General features: G+C 33.0%; 1 protein-coding gene across 11 annotated transcripts in view; it reads left to right on the top strand.

The window, feature by feature from the left end:
• LOC108736876 (WD repeat-containing protein 47) overlaps nt 1-20,412 on the top strand; it is a 61,745-nt gene that overhangs the window by 36,276 nt on the left and 5,057 nt on the right. For 3 of the 11 annotated variants that reach the window (XM_018469466.2, XM_018469465.2, XM_018469464.2), the window contains exon 3: nt 2,399-2,744. The exons of 6 other annotated variants lie outside the window; for them this stretch is intronic. In XM_018469466.2, the coding sequence (XP_018324968.1) occupies nt 2,399-2,744 (346 nt within the window). Of the gene's footprint in view, nt 1-2,398; nt 2,745-9,059; nt 10,070-14,744; nt 16,108-20,412 lie in introns of those variants that run through there. 2 more of the 11 variants (XM_018469463.2, XM_018469467.2) reach the window with 2 other exon arrangements.

Consider the following 20,412-nt stretch of genomic DNA (forward strand, 5'->3'; position numbering starts at 1 on the left):
AATCTATTATGTAATTACTATCTTCGTAATTGATTAGAATGAATGCCTCTTTTCATATTTTTGAAAGCATGAAGTCAAAAAATAAATAAATATGCCCCAACTTTTCGCACAAAATGTACAGTTAAGAAAATTGATAAAAACACCGTAGAAAATGTTGTGTTATAGATTAGATAGTGTCCGACCGAAACTGGTTTTTACGACCGAAACCGAAACCGAATTTCGGCAACGGTCTCAGTTTCGGTCGAAACCGAAACCGAAACCGAAACTTCCTTATAAGGATCATGTTTTAAGAGAAAAATAAATAAAACGTTATTATAATCAGTCAGTTTTATTTTTTTATCTTTAAATCACATAGCTCTGCAGCCTTTGACATTTTCTCTTATTGATAATCAAATCAAAATCAACATAACAACCCCTCATTTAAGGAAATACATTAATTGCGCTTTAAAAATACTTAAAATAGGTGAGATGTTTATTTGGGTAAGTAGAGTAGACTAGACTCAATTTTCTTTTGAAGATGCGAAATGTCTACTAATCTACTTCGCTTGGATGGAATTTAACGCGCCGAACATGACCGAGCAGAGCTCGAGAACTCCCGAGCGCAGTTTCGGTTTCGGTGGTAGTTTCAGCAGGTTTGCCGCCGAAACCGAAACTCGACCGAAACCGAAACCGAACTTTCGGTCGGACACTAAGATTAGATTACTATTTCGATATATTTTTTTCAATTTTTTATTATTTCCTCTTTGATGAGATTTCTATTTCAATTTTTTCTCTTCAATATTTTTAGTAGGTATTTCTGTAGGCGCCAGTTGCTGCATTTTCTCATATATTACAACTATTAAAGCTCTAGAGAAGCAATAATAACAGTGTTGTGTTTATATTCTTTCGCTTCGCTGTTAATTATTTCAGTCGTTTTCCAATCTTGTTCATTCATAGAACGTTTCGATCTTATCTCGTCGCTCCGGCTCTTAAATCCACTCGAGACTTCGTACGCTGGCTAATAAACTGAAAAGGCGACGAACTTTATCTGATCGGAGCTTTATTACACATGTCTATCTATCTATCTATCTATCTATGCAATTTTGATTTATATAACGCGATGATTCACCATTAGTTTCGGATGAAGGGCCTCCACCGTAGAAAATCGTTAATACTAAGGCGTTGTAATTTATTCTTATTTTTTATAATAATCTTGCGTAAATTACATTAAAAAAAAACGGTTACAACAAGTCAAGTGCTTGAGACCTACAGCAGCACCTTCATGTTTATAAAAGATTGTTTAATTAAAATAATTCTTTCAAATATTTGATGATAATAATTGGATATCTTGTTTATCTACGCATACAATTCGATTATTAATTACTAACAAGAAATTACTGTAACCTAATCTAGGCCTTTTACCTTTATTTAGTCCTCTGTTTCTGCTTTTAGTAGGTCTACTGATGACCTTTCACGTCTTTGCTAAGCTTTGCCCCCGTACATAGAAATTTAAAATTATTGGTTGGGGCCAAACGAAGGCCTTGTGGTCGTCCTTTGGGTGATATTTTCGATCTTAACTTTATATGTATGGTACCTACTTAATTTTCTTTTCAATTGTGAACTATCTCTCTTAACTAAAACAATAATGATAGTAAAAGTACTGCCCGTTCTATAGCACACTTTCACTGTAAGTTCCTAATTGATTTAATTCAGAGTTCCAAAATTCAAAACAATATCCACCGTTTCTATTTTCTTTTATCCTTTGTGCTAAATTATTAATTACTGATTATCATCATCGATTAATGATCATAGATACTGTACTTTTCTAATTTAAACATCAATCAGTCGAATAAAAAACTGTTACTTTCGACTCCATCACTGTCTCGTTATTAGTAATCTCCACTTATTCAAGTATTGCACTTTATGTAATAGAAGAAAATTACTGTTACTAAATAGAATACAGATGTATATACGTACGTGTTAGTTATTGATTCATTGACGAAATAGAAATGACACTAATTAAATGTCATATCTTGATACGATTTTAAAAAAACTCAACGCGTGATTTGTAAATGGTCGTGTAATGACAGCATTATTGGTTGCAATACCATAATTAACAAGAACGTCAAATGACATGCTTTATTATGTATCAATCAACATGATCCATATGTTCAACAAAACAGTTGAGTTTTTAATTATGTTCTACATATTGGGCAACTTATTGGTATTAGATACATGTAATAGGTCTGATCAAATTGGTTTTGGATGTACGAAAATAGCACGTTTTCTGATGCTTTCTTTCATTCAGTTGATACGTATTTATATCAGCCTTTATTTACTTCAAATATGAAAAAAACGCAGCAAGATGAAACAATTCCTGTTCTGAACCACTTTATAAATCATGCGACCCTTATTTTAGACGTCGAGATTCTTTGAATCTTCCCCATAATCCTCCCGTTAGAGAGTTAGAACATCCTAGCAATTTTCCTTCTACATTGAGAAAAGACTCGACTACAACTTCTACCGGATCCCTGTCCCGTAAGAACGGAAATTACCGTAGGGACTCCTTCGGGGGATCAATGACTACTTTAAGAAAGGACAGCGGCTACAATAACAACAGTCTCCTTGTGCCTCGAAGAAGTTCTCGTAGGTTTTCGAATGATTCGTTGGACAATAGTAGGAGGAGTTCTTGGGATCCCACCAGGAGGGGTAGTGTGGGCTCTGGTGGATGGGAGGACACACTTTATGAAAACGAAAGGATGAAGGTCAGGTTTTTTTTTTATATTTAACAAATTAAAGGATAAAAAAGATAACACATCACTAAGGTATCTTGTTACATATGTTTCAACCTTCAGTAAAGGAAGAATTGAACTGTTTATGATATTCCAAATGAAAACAAGATGTTTTTAATAAAATAATTGTATTGTTTATTTCACTGGGAAGGTAGAAAGTAGTTTGAACTTGATGGACAAAATATCGCTATTAAAAATATGTCCTAGTCGTATACATATTTCTGAAGGATGTTTTGAAGACATATTGAGGTTAAACAACCCCTTTTTAGTTTAGTTACGAGAATGATCAAATAGGAATAGTTGTTAATGTCTTTCTCCTGTTCTGAAAAAGGGAAGTGGCTCTCTGACCTTATGCACCAGTCGATTAATGTTCATGTTCTAAACATATATATATATATATATTTGATCACTTGCCTATTTATTAACACGGTGTAGAGAGAAAATAAAAATTAATATTTATCGTATTCCTTGTGCAACATTAACTCAACAAAAAAATATTATACTTACAGGTTACGTATTGCATAAGTGTATGAACACCTTTCCCGGGGACATAAATTTTAAACAAACTCGGTCGCTCTGACATTTACTTACTATTCCGATAATTATAATGTTCTTTATAAATGTGCCCAGTTCTATTTGCTGGTGGCCAATTCCCTGTGATTTATAATCTTACGTACGTAGGCATGATCTCTTTTATTCTCTCCCTTTAAACGCAGTATGACTTTTTGCCTGGCCTTTGGTAGGCAGCAAGTTATAATTAATTAATTCACGATTGAAATTAATCCTTTGATTATCACAAGTACACTATTTGAACACTTCACACTGTAAGACAGAAGCAGGTTAATAGTGTTTGTTACCTTTTACCGGATATAATATAATAGACTCTTATATGTGCATATATATACACCACCTGTTAACCGATCTGTCTTTGTATGCTGTGAACTGCATCGTTTATAGTGATGCCTAACACACAATCAACGTTTTCTATATCGCACTTGACATGAAACTATTGTAAATTAAAACAATCACTTTCGAGTACAATTTTTGACAGTCTAGGTACAATGGGTCGATTGAAAATGAGACTAAAATTTTGATATGTATGCATGAGGGAGATGGAACTATGGTGCGAACCAATATTATAAATATTAGAAGCACTTTTGAGTATTGGCTTTTGATTTTTATTTTATACGTATAAATATGTTTGTCAGTGTGTAAATCGGAGAGGTCAAATGGGCCCAATTTTTTCCCAAAAGGATAAAATCTTTTAAATTCGCATTAAAAAAAAACTCATTAACATTAGGTGTAATATTGATGTAGCCGCGTTTTATTGTACTATTTTTTACGTTTTTAGGTATAATGTGGGTATATGAAATATTAAGTAGTTGTTTTTGTATTTTTCTTTCCAACATCACGTAAAAATTCGACATCGCTGGTCGTTACGGTATATGACGCACTAGTAATGTCCTTATAAGGATTTGAAGTGAGAACTAGACAAGTTACCTTACCGAGTAAAGGACACAGTATAGCGCAAGGCCTTACGAACACGAATACTTTCAACTTGCGTTTGAACCGCTGACCATTCTTTATAAACGGTGCTCTGGGTGTTAAAGAACGCCATATTTTTTTATATGCAAATGCGATAACTGGAAAAGAGAATGGAAAGGCTAAAACAGTGAGATTCTAGAAATAACAAATGTAAAATGAATAGTTAAAATTTTTGATTTATTGTTTGTGTGTGGTCGGACTGGCGTATATAATAATATCTAACAATTAGGGCATTTTACATGAACATTTAAATTGCATTTATTGAACTTTTATTACTTTATTGGTTACCTATATAAAAAGATTGCTGAAAATGTTTGTACTAATTTAATGATTGCTGTATTAGAATTCATCTCTCTAATTTCGGTTCTCAATTCGCATGTACTATGCATTCATAGCAATTCGGAACGGTTATATATTTTCCCTTTCACCCCTGCGTACCAGTCTGCAAGAATGAGAGAGTAAGGTAATGTCCTTACCGATTTAAAATTGGGACAAAAAATGATAAAAATGAAACTGCCTGATTTTATTTCAAAAAATTGCATATGCATACATATGTGATTATGTAGGTGTAAAAGCATGTACGTAATTTATTTATGTTACTTCTTGACTCAATTTCTTGGAAACAATAAATAAATGCGTGCAAGTTAGAAGCAGAACAACAACTGCTATCAATTGTATCAAGTAGACAGGCAACATGATACGGTCGAATGTGTATTTCGTTGTTATTAGGTAATCAATTAAGTTTACATTGTTTAGAATTTTAGGTCAATTATAATAGATAGGAATAGGTATTGCACTGTATTATTAATATTTATTATAAAAAAATCACGTTGCAATTTTATTACGCTGCCAAAACGTACTATTAGTTGGAGACTCCAACGATAGGTCAAGAAACGAACCCTCATGATTTTAAAAGGAAAATTACAAGTAGAACCGAAATCTTTGTAAATTTGGGTGTAGAAACAAAATATTACTTATTGCATAGCAATGTTACTAAATATTCATTTTGATATTTACTTTAAGTAGCTAAGGCGTTTGATGATTATAGTTAAATAAATATTACGGTAATTAAAATAGCTGCCAGTACTAATCAAGTGTTTATATTTTGTAATAAAATGATAAAGCCTTTATATTGAACTTAAAGGTGTAATAAAAATTTTGTAGTCGTCTACTATGTTCACTTTTTTGTACAGAACTGATTGAAGAACAAAATAAGCTAAACTGTTACGAATTATTTTTGTCACTTTTTCTAATCGTAAAAGGCAAGGGATAAATGTCGTATAGTATTGTACGGCTCAGAAAAGGACCCTAAAATAGAACTAGTCAATCAAATTTAATATAAAACTTAATCATCTACCTAATATTGAGATTTTTGTCCGGAGACTCCAACGTTGGATCAAGCGACGAACCCCAAAATTAAAACGAAAGATAATTGCAAATAGGGCCGACGTTTTTGTAGACTTTGGCACTTTAACAAAACATTATTCATCATTTTCGATCCTTATTAAATATTCTTAGTAAATATTTACATTCATGATAGTTTTCGTTAGTCTAGTTAAACATAAGCAAGTCTTATGTTTGCTGAAATAACAGGCGACCAAGTGTCCATTTCTTATTAAAAATACTAAATGATTGCATGGGCTTTAAAGGTGTTTTAAGTACCTCTTAACCAAGTGGTTTGATTGTTCTACCTTCCTTAACTAATAAACAGAATATCAAAACTATTATAAGTTTTTTTTATAACTTTTTCTAATATTGTAGCAACTACTAAATATTCGGTAAGGTTGCACGGTACAAAAATGATGTCTAGAATACAACTCATTCGTTATTTCGTTGATACAACTTAATCTTCCACCTAATATTACGATTTTTATTTGGAGACTCCAACGTTAGATCAAACGACGCACCCGAATTGACAACCAAAAATAATTCTGAATAGGGCCGATGGCTTTATAAATTTAAGTTCACTAACAAAACATTCTTTATCATTTTCCAACCATCAATGAAATATTCTTATTGAATGTTTACATTCATGAACGTTTTTGTTATTCTGGTTAAACATAAACAACTCTTACCTTTGCTGAAATAAATTGTTAAATTAAAAAAAAAAGACATTTACATTGACTTTACAGGTGTTGTAAATGCCTTTTAACTATCTGATTTGCAAATACGACTTTCCTTAACTGATAAATAGAAAACCAAAACTATTATCGGTTATTTTTATTACTTTTTCTAATCATAGTGGCAACTACTAAATGTTCAGTAAGGTTACGCGGAACAAAAATGATGTCTAAAATACAACTCATTCGGTTTTTCCTTGATAAAACTTAATCTTCTACCTAATATTACGATTTTTATTTGGAGACTCCAACGTTAGATCAAGCAACGAACCCGAAAATATTTGTGTGTTGACGGACATCCAAATAGAAAACGCTTCATCATTTATTTATTTATAAATACCTTCATTGTATATGTAAATCATGTGCCTATACACCATTTTAAGATAACCGTAGTCCTGATTAACCAATCGTACACGTATGTTAAGTAAAAGGAAAAGTATAAAGACGGAGATCAAACACAATCGATTGTATTGAGCGTTACAAAGGCCTGACAGATCCTTCCCATAACAAATCACAATCGTACTTCGCATTCAATTGGGCACACATAATGCGTAGATTATTACACGTGTTGCATAACACTATTTAAATCCGTTTAGTATGCATCTCTTCATTATAACAGTGATAGTGAAAGTGAATTGTCGCATTTACGTGTTCAACTGGACCGAAGACAAGTTAACTGCTTCCTGATGTTGAAAACCCACTCATCATATCGCTCGTCATTGTCCATTATTGTTTTATCGTTGGACGGATTAAAAACAATTTTACAGTAGCAGATATACAGGGAGTTCTTAACACATATATTTGACTGATATTGAATTGTTCGTTCACATTAATTTTATCTCAGTTTTATGAGTTAAACAGAATGTAATTTTTAAATAAAGCTGAAAAGCTGTTTATTAATGTGTATATTATGAAGAAAATTTTCTACAATTAAAGTTTCATTAGGAAACACTAAAAATAACCCTTTAGAAAATTAGCATTTGTCTGAACGAATGTCTTCCTTGTTTTTTTTTTCTGATTTTGTGTTTTATGCTTGAGGAGGGTGTCGTCAACTCCCTCTCCTTGTAATGTACATGCAATTTTATGGTCCCACCATGCTTGGCTAGTTATTACGCTATATAGATGTAACATTGTAACATGTTTGCTCAAAGTTGTGTGTCTGGGGCTCTCTTGTAGTTGTGTGTGTGTAACCAACGTGTGAAAGTGAAATGAAAGTGATTTGTTTTGGGATACCAGACGGCAGGTTCGAGGACCGAACAGATCAGTTCGCGACATGCTATTACATCGATTGCCATAATTCGTTTTGTTTGTGAGTGCCACAGTTTGTTTGATTGGAATTTATATTGCGCCAAAAGTAACTGAAGCGAATTTCATGAAGTACCTACCTGCCAGAAGGTTTACTAACTTTTTTCATAAATTTTCTTTAAATATATTAAAAGTTGAACGTTTACTTTTTCTTTTTATTTGACTTACGTGATGATGCACATTTATGTCGCTTTTTTACGTGTTGTATATTAACAAAATTTAATTTCTTCGTAATGTTTTAATGAACTGAGTTGATGGTCATTATTTTTTACAAGTGTTTTTATTTATACAAAATATAAATTAATTAAATCCGTAAGGTATTCTTAGCGAATTGCATACCTTTTTTAAATTAATTAAGCACGTTGCGAAGTAAGATACTTTGCCAATCAATTGATTGTAGCTGATGTAAAATTGCATTAGCATTTAATAGTAATTAATGTCGTTATTAATAACATGTCAACTTACTCCATGTTTTGGTTATAACAGTTACCATTTGTTTAAGACATGTACAGAATAATTGATCGAAATTTTCTTTGATTTATAGTCATTTCGAATACGTGTGGCATTGTACATACCAGATAATAATTATGATTTCTGTTCTGTGATTGTTTGAGCCTTCATTTCGATTGACTTTTGCCTTTTTCATTGTATAGGTCCTTAAGAAATACAAAGTGCAAATTACCATTTAATTCGCATGTTTTCTTAAACGTTAAATACAATCAGTCGATGGTTTGAAGGTGTAAAAACATAAAATTTATTAGCACTAAAACAAATTGTTTATTGCAGCAACAGACAAAATAGTTATATTTAGTTATGTAACAATGCAATTGACGCCAAATTGCATGTAATGTGTTGAATTCAAATTAACATATTATAATATAATGTAACGGATGATTACAGGGTTATTGTGCAGGAGAATGTGTCAGTTATTTGAATGTTACTCTAGACCTTTTTGGTCTAGAAGTAATTGTTTTTAAATTGTCGAAATTATCTATTAATAAATAAAAGTTTTATGTAGTTAGTAGATACAAATGTTTTAGCATTACTAGATGCTACAAAAGAAGCCACTTATCTTGATGACCGAATTTAACATCTTAATAAGATACAACGCAGTTTGATTTTATAAAAGGTGGCATTTTACTATCAGCATTCAAATCTTTTCAGTTCAAGGCTCCTTAGTGACATCCAGCCATTTACTTACATATTACGTTTTTCTTTAAATGTCAACGTTCAGTATTATAAATAAATAACTCTATAGATACATATATAAAATAGACTCTACCGTTGCTTTACATTATTTAAAAAATAAAATACGTAGAATACTAATTTGTAAATTTCAATAGATTTTTAAATCTACTTTACAGTTAACTCAATATAGAAATTTTAAATTTGGACGAGTAAATATCTTCAAGGGAGCTTTGAACTAAGCCGGGTAGAACCATTAAAATTTATTTATGGGTATGTAGTAGTGGGTAGGTGCTTCATGAAAGAAAATACGAACAAATCATTGGTAGTGATTATGCACAATTTACTTCTAACTCAAATAACGATTAAATAACCAAGATATCATTCAATTAACAATAAAATAGTTTGTGTTACAAATCAATTGTTTTATTGAAAATGTCGGTGATTGTTCCTCGTGGTCGAAGGGAACGGAAGAACGTCCCTGTGCCACGTTTTGCTGAACTTTTGTGTTCGTGTCTCCACATTCGTTCAGAAGAATTGTCAGCTTTGGAGAAAGCATGTGCCAAAAAAACTTCGGTTATTGTCACAACCGAAAGTCAAACTTTAGAACGAGAACTTACGTCATCGTCTAATCCAGAAAGTCCACACAATACCGATCGTTCTATGGAATTCGACGAGAATAATAAAAGCATAGATCTATTGTTTGTAACCAAAACCAAACAAAATGACTCTGTAAGTAATAGTAGTAGTAGTGGTGGTGGTGGTGGCAGTCCAAATCAAAGATGTAACGGCAAAGAATGTGAAAGCTCCACAAGGACTAAAAAGGGTAAAAGTTGCGATGAAGTGAAACAAAATGGAAAAACATTGACAATCAGTAAAGAAAAGATACCGGAAATGAGGTATTTGAATTTGGATCGGACAAAATGTTGGTGCGAGTTGGGATCAAGAAACGAGATCGTACTACCATGCGAAAGGAGTCCTAAATGTTGCACCATATGTAACTGCACCAAGAGAAGAGCGGAGAAAAGAACTCGATGTGGTTTTTGTGAGCAAAAACTGAACAAACATAGACCAGATCGACAAATATTTTCATTCAATCGCAGTGTAGATGCTTCCGATATATCCTCAGATGATACCGCTATGGTATGATATCTTTTTTATTTACTTACTAATTATTTACTAGTTGAATCCGTCCAAATGTGGACAGTAATCGATGAGGTACATAGCATATTGTAAATATGGCAATTCCCAGAAAATACTACGAATGGCGCGGTAAACGCCATCTGTAGTACGATGCTACATTTTAGGATTACGTGTACTCCAACAAGGTTGAGGTTAGCTACGCCGGGATTCGTTTCAGCAAGTAGATATCCATATATTTAAATGGACCTTGTTGGACCATTCGTAATCCTAAAATGTAGCATCGTACTACAGATGGCGTTTACCGCGCCATTTGTGGTGTTTTCTAAAACGCGCTGTTAAAACAGCAGGTAAAAATTGGTCTGTGTTCTGTCGGAGCTGTCTGCGACGCGCTGATGAGATCCAAAAGATCGAAATCGCAATCGAATTATTTTATGGCAATTCCCCATTTCATAACCTAACCGGAGCCTTTAAAGCCCCTCGCAAATAGTAAAAATAATAATTATAGACGTATTTTTAATTGATGTAGTAACGCGTACATCATCAATATTTGTTAGTAATTATTAACATGACCATTTACGTTCGCTTATAGAACGTACTTACACACAGTGGATGTGTAATGAAAATATGATGCAACGAAAGCGGTCAATTTATTGAAACCTCCACATGGCTATTTGACATTTCGAAAACAAATAAGCTGACGTGGGAGTATCTCTCTATTTAAGATACAAAAGAACTTTCAATTATTATTGTTGTAAACAAACTTGGACGCCATGTAATCGAATTATCATACAGTGTAAGACATGTTGATTATGACAGATTCTTTGTTCCTGTGATTAATTGTTATGTCAACATTTTTTTTTTTGCTGTTCAGCTTGAAGAGTCTTTTAAAGCAGACTGTATGAAATATGAATAATAATTTATTACCTACATGGCATAAGGACGTTTCGTTTAGCTTTCCTGAAGTCCCGAAAATTTTAAAACAAAATCTACCTGCATGATTATAACCCACTTCAGGACCAGGGGACCCAAGCCCTGATAATATTAATTAAGTTATTTTATTATATTGCAATTGATTTCTACTTCTTATAGACTGTTTATCTGGTGCTTCGTCCCCTGTTGACTCAATTTTAAAATATACAATGTGAAAACTATACAAGTCGACCCCTGTCGCCTGTCATGGCCCATGAGATTTTGGAATACCTCTAATTGTAATTTTTGGTATAGTGGAAACGTTGCTGTAATTTACAATAATTATTTTAAATTTAAACTTAATTGCAAAATTCGAGTTAGTAACAGGTGTCTGACGGGTGGAATGTTAGGTTACTGACGTAATTGGATACTTTCTTATGTGCCGATTTTGCCATTTGCCATGGAAAGTTGCTATAAAGCTATCAGAATTAATCTGACCACAACAGATCTTTTTAAAAACACAGTTTCATGTGCGTCTTGACATTATATTCTGGTGTGTATATATTGTGAGCATATATGACTTACAGATGCTTTAATAGACCTTTCAATTAGACATTATACTGTAATTAAATGGCTACTGGCTTGCTACTTACATTAATTTATGTTGAAAATAGAATGACAACCTACCATTAAATTTTCCGGCCGTAGATGACTAATAGCCCAAGGAATTTATTAATAAGTACAATAATTATTTAGTGGTTTTAACTGGGTGTTTATATACTGTACGGTATATTATAAATTGAGGACACTAAGTAATTAGTTCGTTTAAAAATGCTACAATATAAAAAAAATCAAATTACATTATTAGGATTCTCATAATTTTGTATTTTAGAGAAACTAATAATAAACATGAAAATCGATAAGGTTTTGTTTTTGCTGTATCGTCTGTGGAAAAGTTTAAAAGACTGAGCTTTTATTTATTCCTAAAGCTCGCACGTAATAATATTGACTAGGTACTTATTTACGTTAGGTACGCTACATAACATACATACATAGAAGAATGTATAGTTTATATTCCATGTAATGTTTATATGCGATGATTATGGGTACATCTTAGCATATTTCTTTCGATAATTAAAACAGTTCTTTAACCTAACATATTATTATTATTATATATATGTGGCGTCCCGGTTGGCATACTACTTAGTACGTTCGTTCACGCAACTGGCAGGTACTTATAATAACGGGATAATTTTTTATGGCATAATTTTTTCGTTAATTACACGAAATACCTATTTTCTTTGATGGCAACGTCCACATACACGGTTGGTTATATCGTGGTGTGACTTACCTGGGCACTCGTAGTTTTACTACATTTTAATTGTAACAGTTTTGCAACACCATTTAATATTCAGCACCAGCATTACTCCATTTTAAGAAAATGCTATTAGTAGGAACCAGTTCATTGAAATAAAAAAAAGTTCGGTATGTTTACGTAATCAAGGTTGGCATATTGGTTTTAACTTTTAAAAAGTACCTGGAGCAGATCAAGTTGAAAGCCTTTGAGATATGGTGTTATAGGGGGATGTTCATACATCAACATCGTGGATAGAAAACGTTAGAATGTGTTGGAGTTCAGAGGGCATTGCAGAAGTCAATAAGAAATAGGGGTAATAGAATGGTGTGGCATCTTCTCAGACATATGAGCTAGTTAGAGACGTATTAGGGCTAGTTAAAGACATTTAGAAGCAGAAACAGGAGTGATGAGGGGCATACTATAGTTGATTTTAACGATAAGTAGCTTTACCAAATCTGTAGTAATAATTCTGGTGAAGTAGAGACTGTAGTTGTCTATACTATTGACCCTTTCATACATATGCAGATTAATTTAATTTGAACAATAGGTTTATAACAGAATTTTCGCTATGTTAAAATGATATTTCTGTTTGAATAGATATCACACCTTTTCGTTGAACGATAAGCATCAGTTTTTCATAGGACACGAAATTTCTAAAGGTATATAAATTGTGACAATCTATCCAGATAAATTCAAGGTTTATGTGTTGAAAGATTTATCGTTTCCATTTATCTGTTCTTATTGTCACCAATCCTTTTTTGAACACAGCGTAAATTAAAATTGAAAAGTCCACACAAATTTAGACCGGATACGCAAACATGAAAAACTTATCTGTTGTTAATACACCTTTCAGATACTTAACCTTCGGTTTTCTTTTTGCATTATTGTTCATTCAACAATTAACCGATTGTAAGATAATCGAATTTAAAAACGCATTAGTAATAATTCAAACGTTTCAGATATGTAACTAATTAGTTAATTAATAAGTCACAATATGACAGGACATGTAAAAACAAATTAGGATTGAGACAAGTTACTTAGATTAGCTGTGCACTAAAAATAGTAAATAAGTAATTGTACTAGAGTCATCTGCAAAATTTGATTTTGTTAGACTGTAAAGCGTTAACAATGAAACAAAGCAGATAGTAAATATTTATAATTAGATGAAAAATTGAAGTTTTACTAGTTTTTTTTTGAGATTATCAAAAAATCACCAGCTCTTAATATGGTAAAACTATTTATTTTTAATTTGCATAGCCTCGTATATCATATCCTATGTATATATAGGTACCCTGATAGATATTATTGATACTTAAAATTAGGAAATTCTCATAAAACATGGCACTTGCAAATCAATTTTAAATACATGGAGACCTTTATCTCCTTGACATTTTATATGCAAAAAAAGTTTTTTGCAAGAATTTTAAATTAAGTCCCGTTCAACAGGTTCAAAAAACAAACAGCTATTTTAGCATTCATGTGTTACACAAGGTTTTCTGCAGGAATAGCCATTATAATTTAAAGTAATCATAAAAATTCAAAACGGAACAAGAGATTGTATCTTTTTGCCTTTATACATATGTTTGCAGTCTATGCATTGTTAATACATGTTTTTTTTTTCATGAATATGACGAAGGTGTATTTTAATACGTTGATATTAAAAGTTGCGTCAAGTTTTATTGGAATATTGATGTATTGTACCATACTACAGCTAATCAACTAGCTGTCTGAATTTGATGCTGTTTATTTAATTTGAAAGAATACGTTTGCTTTAATGCAATAGGGTAATTTTAATGAAAATCGGAAAAGCCGTTTTCAATAAAATTATTACGATTATTTTTCTTGCAAATTATCGACTATATTTTACTACAATTTCTATTATACATAAAGACTGTATATAACATTAATTAGAGATGTTTTGTAGATGTTGATGACTGTCTTCCTAGCACCATTTAACGTGATTGCTATGCATCAAATACTTTTACTTCTTAACAAGTAGAATTATTTACAATTTACGCATTTCACATCATCATTTTACTTGTTACATCGCAACATAGAGTACATGTTTATATATAATTTCATTCTAATCACTTTTAGTTTTCCCTTTTAATAATAACTAGTTTGCCCGTGTACCTGTATGCCTTAATTATCTTCTTGAATTTTTATCGAAAGAAAAGAAATTTTCACTCCAATTAATTTAGAATATACTATAATTGTTGCTTATTAACGCTACTTAATGCCATTTTCCTCCGTGGAGGAAAAAGCTCGTAAATTTCCGCTGGTGGGGCGTCCCAAGTAGGTTGTCGGTCTGTGTTTCGCTTCTTGGGGATCGGACTAGTAAGACATCACACCAACATATCTAGTGGGTACTATTACTATTTACGCGCCAAGAAGTTACCAGTTCAACAACAAGACGATCGTGAAGCGTGTGCTTTCTCGAGGCGGACTTACATTAACTATTATTTTGTGATGCTTTAATCTACGTGACTGATTACGTACATCTACTACCTTATTGGACTTTTAAAGTGATTTTTATTTGACGCAGTGTGAAGTGGGTTTTGTGTTTCTGAAAAGCTGCTTCGTTTAGCTTTTAAAGCTCGGCAGAAGAAGTCGTGAAACCAAATGTAATCAGTCAATAAAAACGACATATTGATCATTTTGGATGAAAAATTTTGTTTGGTGTTATGTTTTCCACAAAATAAATGGTGATGATAAGGACTTGAAAAAGTAATTATTATTTTATTCTGAAACACTGAAACTGGCCACATTACAATACCTTTTGTAATCAAAACAGATAATAGTTAGGCCAAAAAGTCTAAACTATTTCGTCATAGCCTGCTTTCTATTTCAATATCGTCACCTTGACTTTCTAGACGTTTAAAAAAACGCTCGTTAATTTCTGATGAGAACATTGTTTGAATTGATACAGTGAATAAATCGAGGAAGGCCGGTGACCCACTATTTTTAATTAGACTATTGGAAAACGACAAGTATCGATTGTTTAATTGACCGTGGCAGAGTTCGCATCTCGGAAAGACAACAACACAATTGTAGAATTTATGCGATTTTGTTTTTAGTGCACTAGAGAAATAGAACAAATCGGGTCTTCTGTTGTTACAGTAAATTTATTGAATTAAGCTTTGAAAACAGTATAAAATGCTACGTATTCGCCATTAGATAAACCGAAATGGGTGATCTTCTTTTACGTCAAAAACCGCCAGTAATTTGGCAGTCAACAGAAATGTTGTACAGAAAACCATGGTACGGGGGTTACAGAGAACCATACAGAATATCCAACCACGTATCTCCTGCGAGTTTCCATCAACCCCTAAACATCGACTGGAGATCCAACAGCGTCTATTCATTTCCCGGACCTCTGCTAAGCCCTGCAAGCATATATCAATCCAATAAAGGTCGCGACTATTGCTATTTGGCCCCCTTCTATCGGAATGCCATGCCTCCCCCGCCGAATCCTAAAGAGAAGTTCTTTATGTTGGAACCCCCGTTGTCCAGAAAATCGAGTCACTTGACGAAACAGGGCGATTTATCTAAGTGCCGATGCAGGTCCAAATCGATGGACGATGTCACTGTAGAAGTGGCGTACTCGTCTGAAGACGAGAATGCGAACAAAATCCGGAATTTGTCTAAATTGAATGCCAAAAATGCCGTCAGGAAAATAAGCAAAAAGAAAGTTAGCAAGTTTGCTTTAGATTCTCAAGGAGATTCCAGCTCGTCATCTTCTTCCAAACCCATTAAGCCAATTAAAATAAAGGTGATATTTTTTTTTTACTTCGGTTAGTTAAGGATAATACCCGAATTATTTATCAATAAGTATAAAAAGAATTAAAAGACGTTAGGGTAGTCCGACCAAAATTTTTGTTTACAGTGAAATAAGCATAAGTTTTATATTAATCAATACTTTCATTGAAATCAACGAAAAAGGCTTCTAACGGATTTAAAATTTTGTTTCTAACACACTTAACCATGTGCAGATTCATCCTTCATTATTTTTAATATTAATTATTTTCACTTGTTTCTCGATAATCTCAAAAATTACTTTTTAACTTTACTTTTTTATTAAGCATTTTTGTACTGGTCAATGTTCGTTATAAATCCATAAACGCTTTTACGACCTATAAAAACCTGTCGTATATGTCAACTGCGAAATTTAGAAGTTATTTTAATGTACAACTCACTTTCTATTTTATTGACCATTCAGTACACATAAAAATTCAGACACTGCCAGATGTTTACCGTTTGAAATTACAATTTTGCCACATTTACCGTGATTCTTGTGACAATTGGTCGAGAACATGGAAATCGAACATAATTTTTTTCTACTACTTAATGTCTACGAATTTTATTACATTTTAGAAAACCGTTATGAACAATTTATTTTTATTTGTTACTGCAAACAGATGCAAGTGCATCATTTAGCAATCTGTGTTATTAAAATAATGCACCTATATTAAACTCACAGTAATCTTATTTATTATAATTATACGAGGGTGGATTGATAAGTTTCCGGCCTGACCAAGAAAAACAAGGTTTTTAAAAATTTTTTTTTTTTATTTCTCAACATAATCTCCTCCAAGGCTGATACATTTCTCATAGCGGTGTTCCAGTCTATTAATGCCATCTCTATAGACTGATTCGTCAAGCTCCTCAAAATAACCATTTACAGCTTCGATTACTTCTTCATTGTCCGCAAATCTCTTACCGCCAAGCCATTTTTTCAGATTAGGGAACAGAAAATAGTCACTCGGGGCTAGGTCTGGAGAGTAAGGAGGGTGCGGCATCAATTCAAACTTTAGATCGTTGATTTTAGCCGTCGCAACGATTGACGTGTGCGCTGGTGCGTTATCGTGATGAAACAAGATTTTTTTCTTCGCCAGATGAGGTCGTTTAATTTTCACCTCGTGGCTCAAACGTTGCAATAAGTCTGCGTAGTATTGACCAGTGATAGTATTACCCTTTGCAAGGTAATCAATGTATATAATACCTCTTGCATCCCAAAAAACAGTAGCCATAACCTTGTTCGCCGAAAAAATTGTTTTTGCCTTCTTTGGAGTTGGTTCCCCTGGTCCAATCCACTGTTTAGACTGTTCTTTGGTTTCAGGAGTGTAGTGGTGGACCCACGTTTCGTCAACGGTTACGAATCGACGCAAAAATTCGCTTGGATTACGCTTATACAATGACAAATTTGCGGTAGAAATGTTTTTTCGAATCAATTTTTGGTCGACTGTTAGCAAACGCGGCACCCATCTTGCACAGAGCTTTTCCATATGCAAATGTTGGTGCAAAATATGTTGCACACGTTCATATGACATCTTACAGGTCTCAGCTATCTCACGCACTTTCAATCTGCGGTCTCCCAGCACTATTTGATGAATTTTTTCGATCATATCTGGAGTTGTGACCTCAACGGGGCGTCCTGAGCGGGGCCCATCAGAGGTGCTCACACGACCCTTTTTAAACTCGGAAACCCACTGCTTAACGGTTGAATATGACGGGGAGGATGTCCCCAGTGTTGAGTCCATCTCTTTTTTAATTTCCTTCGGCGTTAACCCCTTCAAATAAAAGTATTTGATGACAGCACGATTTTCCTGCTTTTCCATTTTTACGAAAACCACAGAGGCGTCTTGTTCAGCGTGCTGTCAAACCTACACTAGCAAGGAGATCGGGCTGAAACTATAGCTACAAGCTATCCAAGGATGGTACTATAGAATGTCACCTCAAGGTAGGCCTAGTGGCGTCATCTCTTGGTTAGGCCGGAAACTTATCAATCCACCCTCGTATATAATATAAACAACTCAAGTTTAATATTTTCCATTTATTTGCACTTGATTTAATTGCCGGTCATAACTTCTCGCATTAATTAGTGTGAAATTAATGTTAAATACAGTTGTGTCTAGAATTTCTTAATTCTAGGCTACTAAATAGTTCAAGTATACAAGGTTTAAAAACCCTTATAATAAACACATGTTACATACGTCCTTATGCATTATTCACTACTTGGTGTTCCAAATACTTGTCATAATTTTTATTCAAATACCAAATTTATAATCACTTGGATTAATAGAGAATTAAATTAACTAATAACTTTATAGTTATTTGGAAAAATTATGTACTTACTTTATGCTTGATTATTTATAAATAAGGCATGATTTGAATATGCTAAATAAAACATTGCTGCATATCTTTCACTTTCAATATTTCATAAAGAGAAATTGTTAGTGGACTGATATTTTTATCCAGTTTTCTACATGATTATAATAAGAAAGTGCTATTATTGATTTATTACACTTAATGACCTCAAAAATGATATCTATGCGTATGAACCTGCCGAGAACTAACGGATAAATTTTCACTTTTAATGAAATAATAAGTACAATAACAGAAAATAATATTTTAAATTATCTTATAATTACACTGTTTTAATGTGTGTTCAAAAATTATCCTTGGAGAACACAACACAAATTGGCACATGTAAAAAAGGATATTCTTTCAAATTTGAAAAAAGGATTTTGAAATTAGATATTCTATCAAAAAAAATAGGGATTTCGGTTGAAAACATGTATACTACTATATCCTTACAGGACAACGGTTTATTGAAATTTTATTTTTTCGAAAGCGTTATGAATATCATTTCGTTTTCTTCACTTCAGAACAATCGATTCATTCATACATTCTAAAAACTAATCTTATGTAGGTATTATTTTGTATGAAAATAATGCACCAATTCATATTTCGTACAAGTGTTTATTTTTTATTGCATTTAACCAACTTTCAAAAAATTACTGTAATACCAAACGACATATATGTAAATACGTAGAAAGTAGTTCTTCGGATATATAGCAGAGTTATCGTTAAAAAGTTCCTGTACTGCTCATTACTTTTTGAATGCCAGTAGTAAAAGTGCTTGCTCGAAATACGAATTTGAATTAATTTAACTGCCGGGGTCTACTTGTTTGTATTTCCTACATTTATTTACATTAAATTAGTGTGCTATCGTATTGTAGATAGGTAATATGTAGGCACATAGTTGCTACGCTTTCTTGATTTGATAGAATAAGCTTGTTAATCCTGCGGACCATTATTGTAATTAGTTCAATTCATATAGGCACATGAAGTAACTCGGTGCACAGTAAATAGTAGAACAGCACGAAGCTATTTTTTTCTTTATTTATAAATAAATCTAACAGTAGGTTTGTACAATTGTAGCTACACAGTTCGTTGAATTCTTTTCAAGGTATCGCGACAAAAATATATTTTTCATGGTATCTTTACTAATTTTGTAGCTGAACGAACTATCCAATCTAGCCAACGGGAGACCTACGCATAGCGTATCTCAAAATTAAAAGGAAATACTGTAAGGGCTATGATTTGTCACTAATTTGTCACTTAATAGATGAAGAAACGAAAGAAAAGTGCTTTTATCCATTTTGTCTATGGTCGAACCTCCAGCTGTCCGCAGCGAAAGACAAATTGAGAACTGCCACGGTTATACTACACGTAGCCCATTCGGAATAGAAATGGCGCAGATAAATACCATAAGAGCTGTAATTTGTCGATGAAGGACAGTACATTTTCCATTTTGGCGTGAATCTTGGCCTCGAGTTGATCAGCAAAAAACGATTGAAGAGCCGTCAAGCTATTCTACGATATTGTATTTCAAGATACTTAGTGCAGTGCCAGTTTGACGGCTTCCCAATCGTTTTTCGTTTCAGTGACAAATTACAGCACTTATGATATTTTTCCGTCATTTCTATTCCGAGAAGTGCTATGTGTAGTGCCAGTTTGGCGGTTCTCCCGTCATCATTCGCTGGATAACCAGCGACAAATCATAGCTCTTATGCAGTATTTCTCCACGCTATTTCAATTTCAAAGTACGCTTAGTGCAATTCCGACTTGATATCAAGCTCGCATTTCATCTGTTTCCCAGTACCCGGCTGTAGCTACAAAAGGATGAGGATGCACTGTAGAAATAAGAAATATATCTTAGTCGTGCTAGCTTGTTGTATGTATGAATCTTGAATAAATCTATGAAATCTTTGATAGGCTTATAAATGGAACA

The sequence above is a fragment of the Agrilus planipennis genome, unplaced genomic scaffold, assembly GCF_000699045.2.
Source record: "Agrilus planipennis isolate EAB-ADULT unplaced genomic scaffold, Apla_2.0 scaffold106, whole genome shotgun sequence".
NCBI lineage: Eukaryota > Metazoa > Arthropoda > Insecta > Coleoptera > Buprestidae > Agrilus > Agrilus planipennis.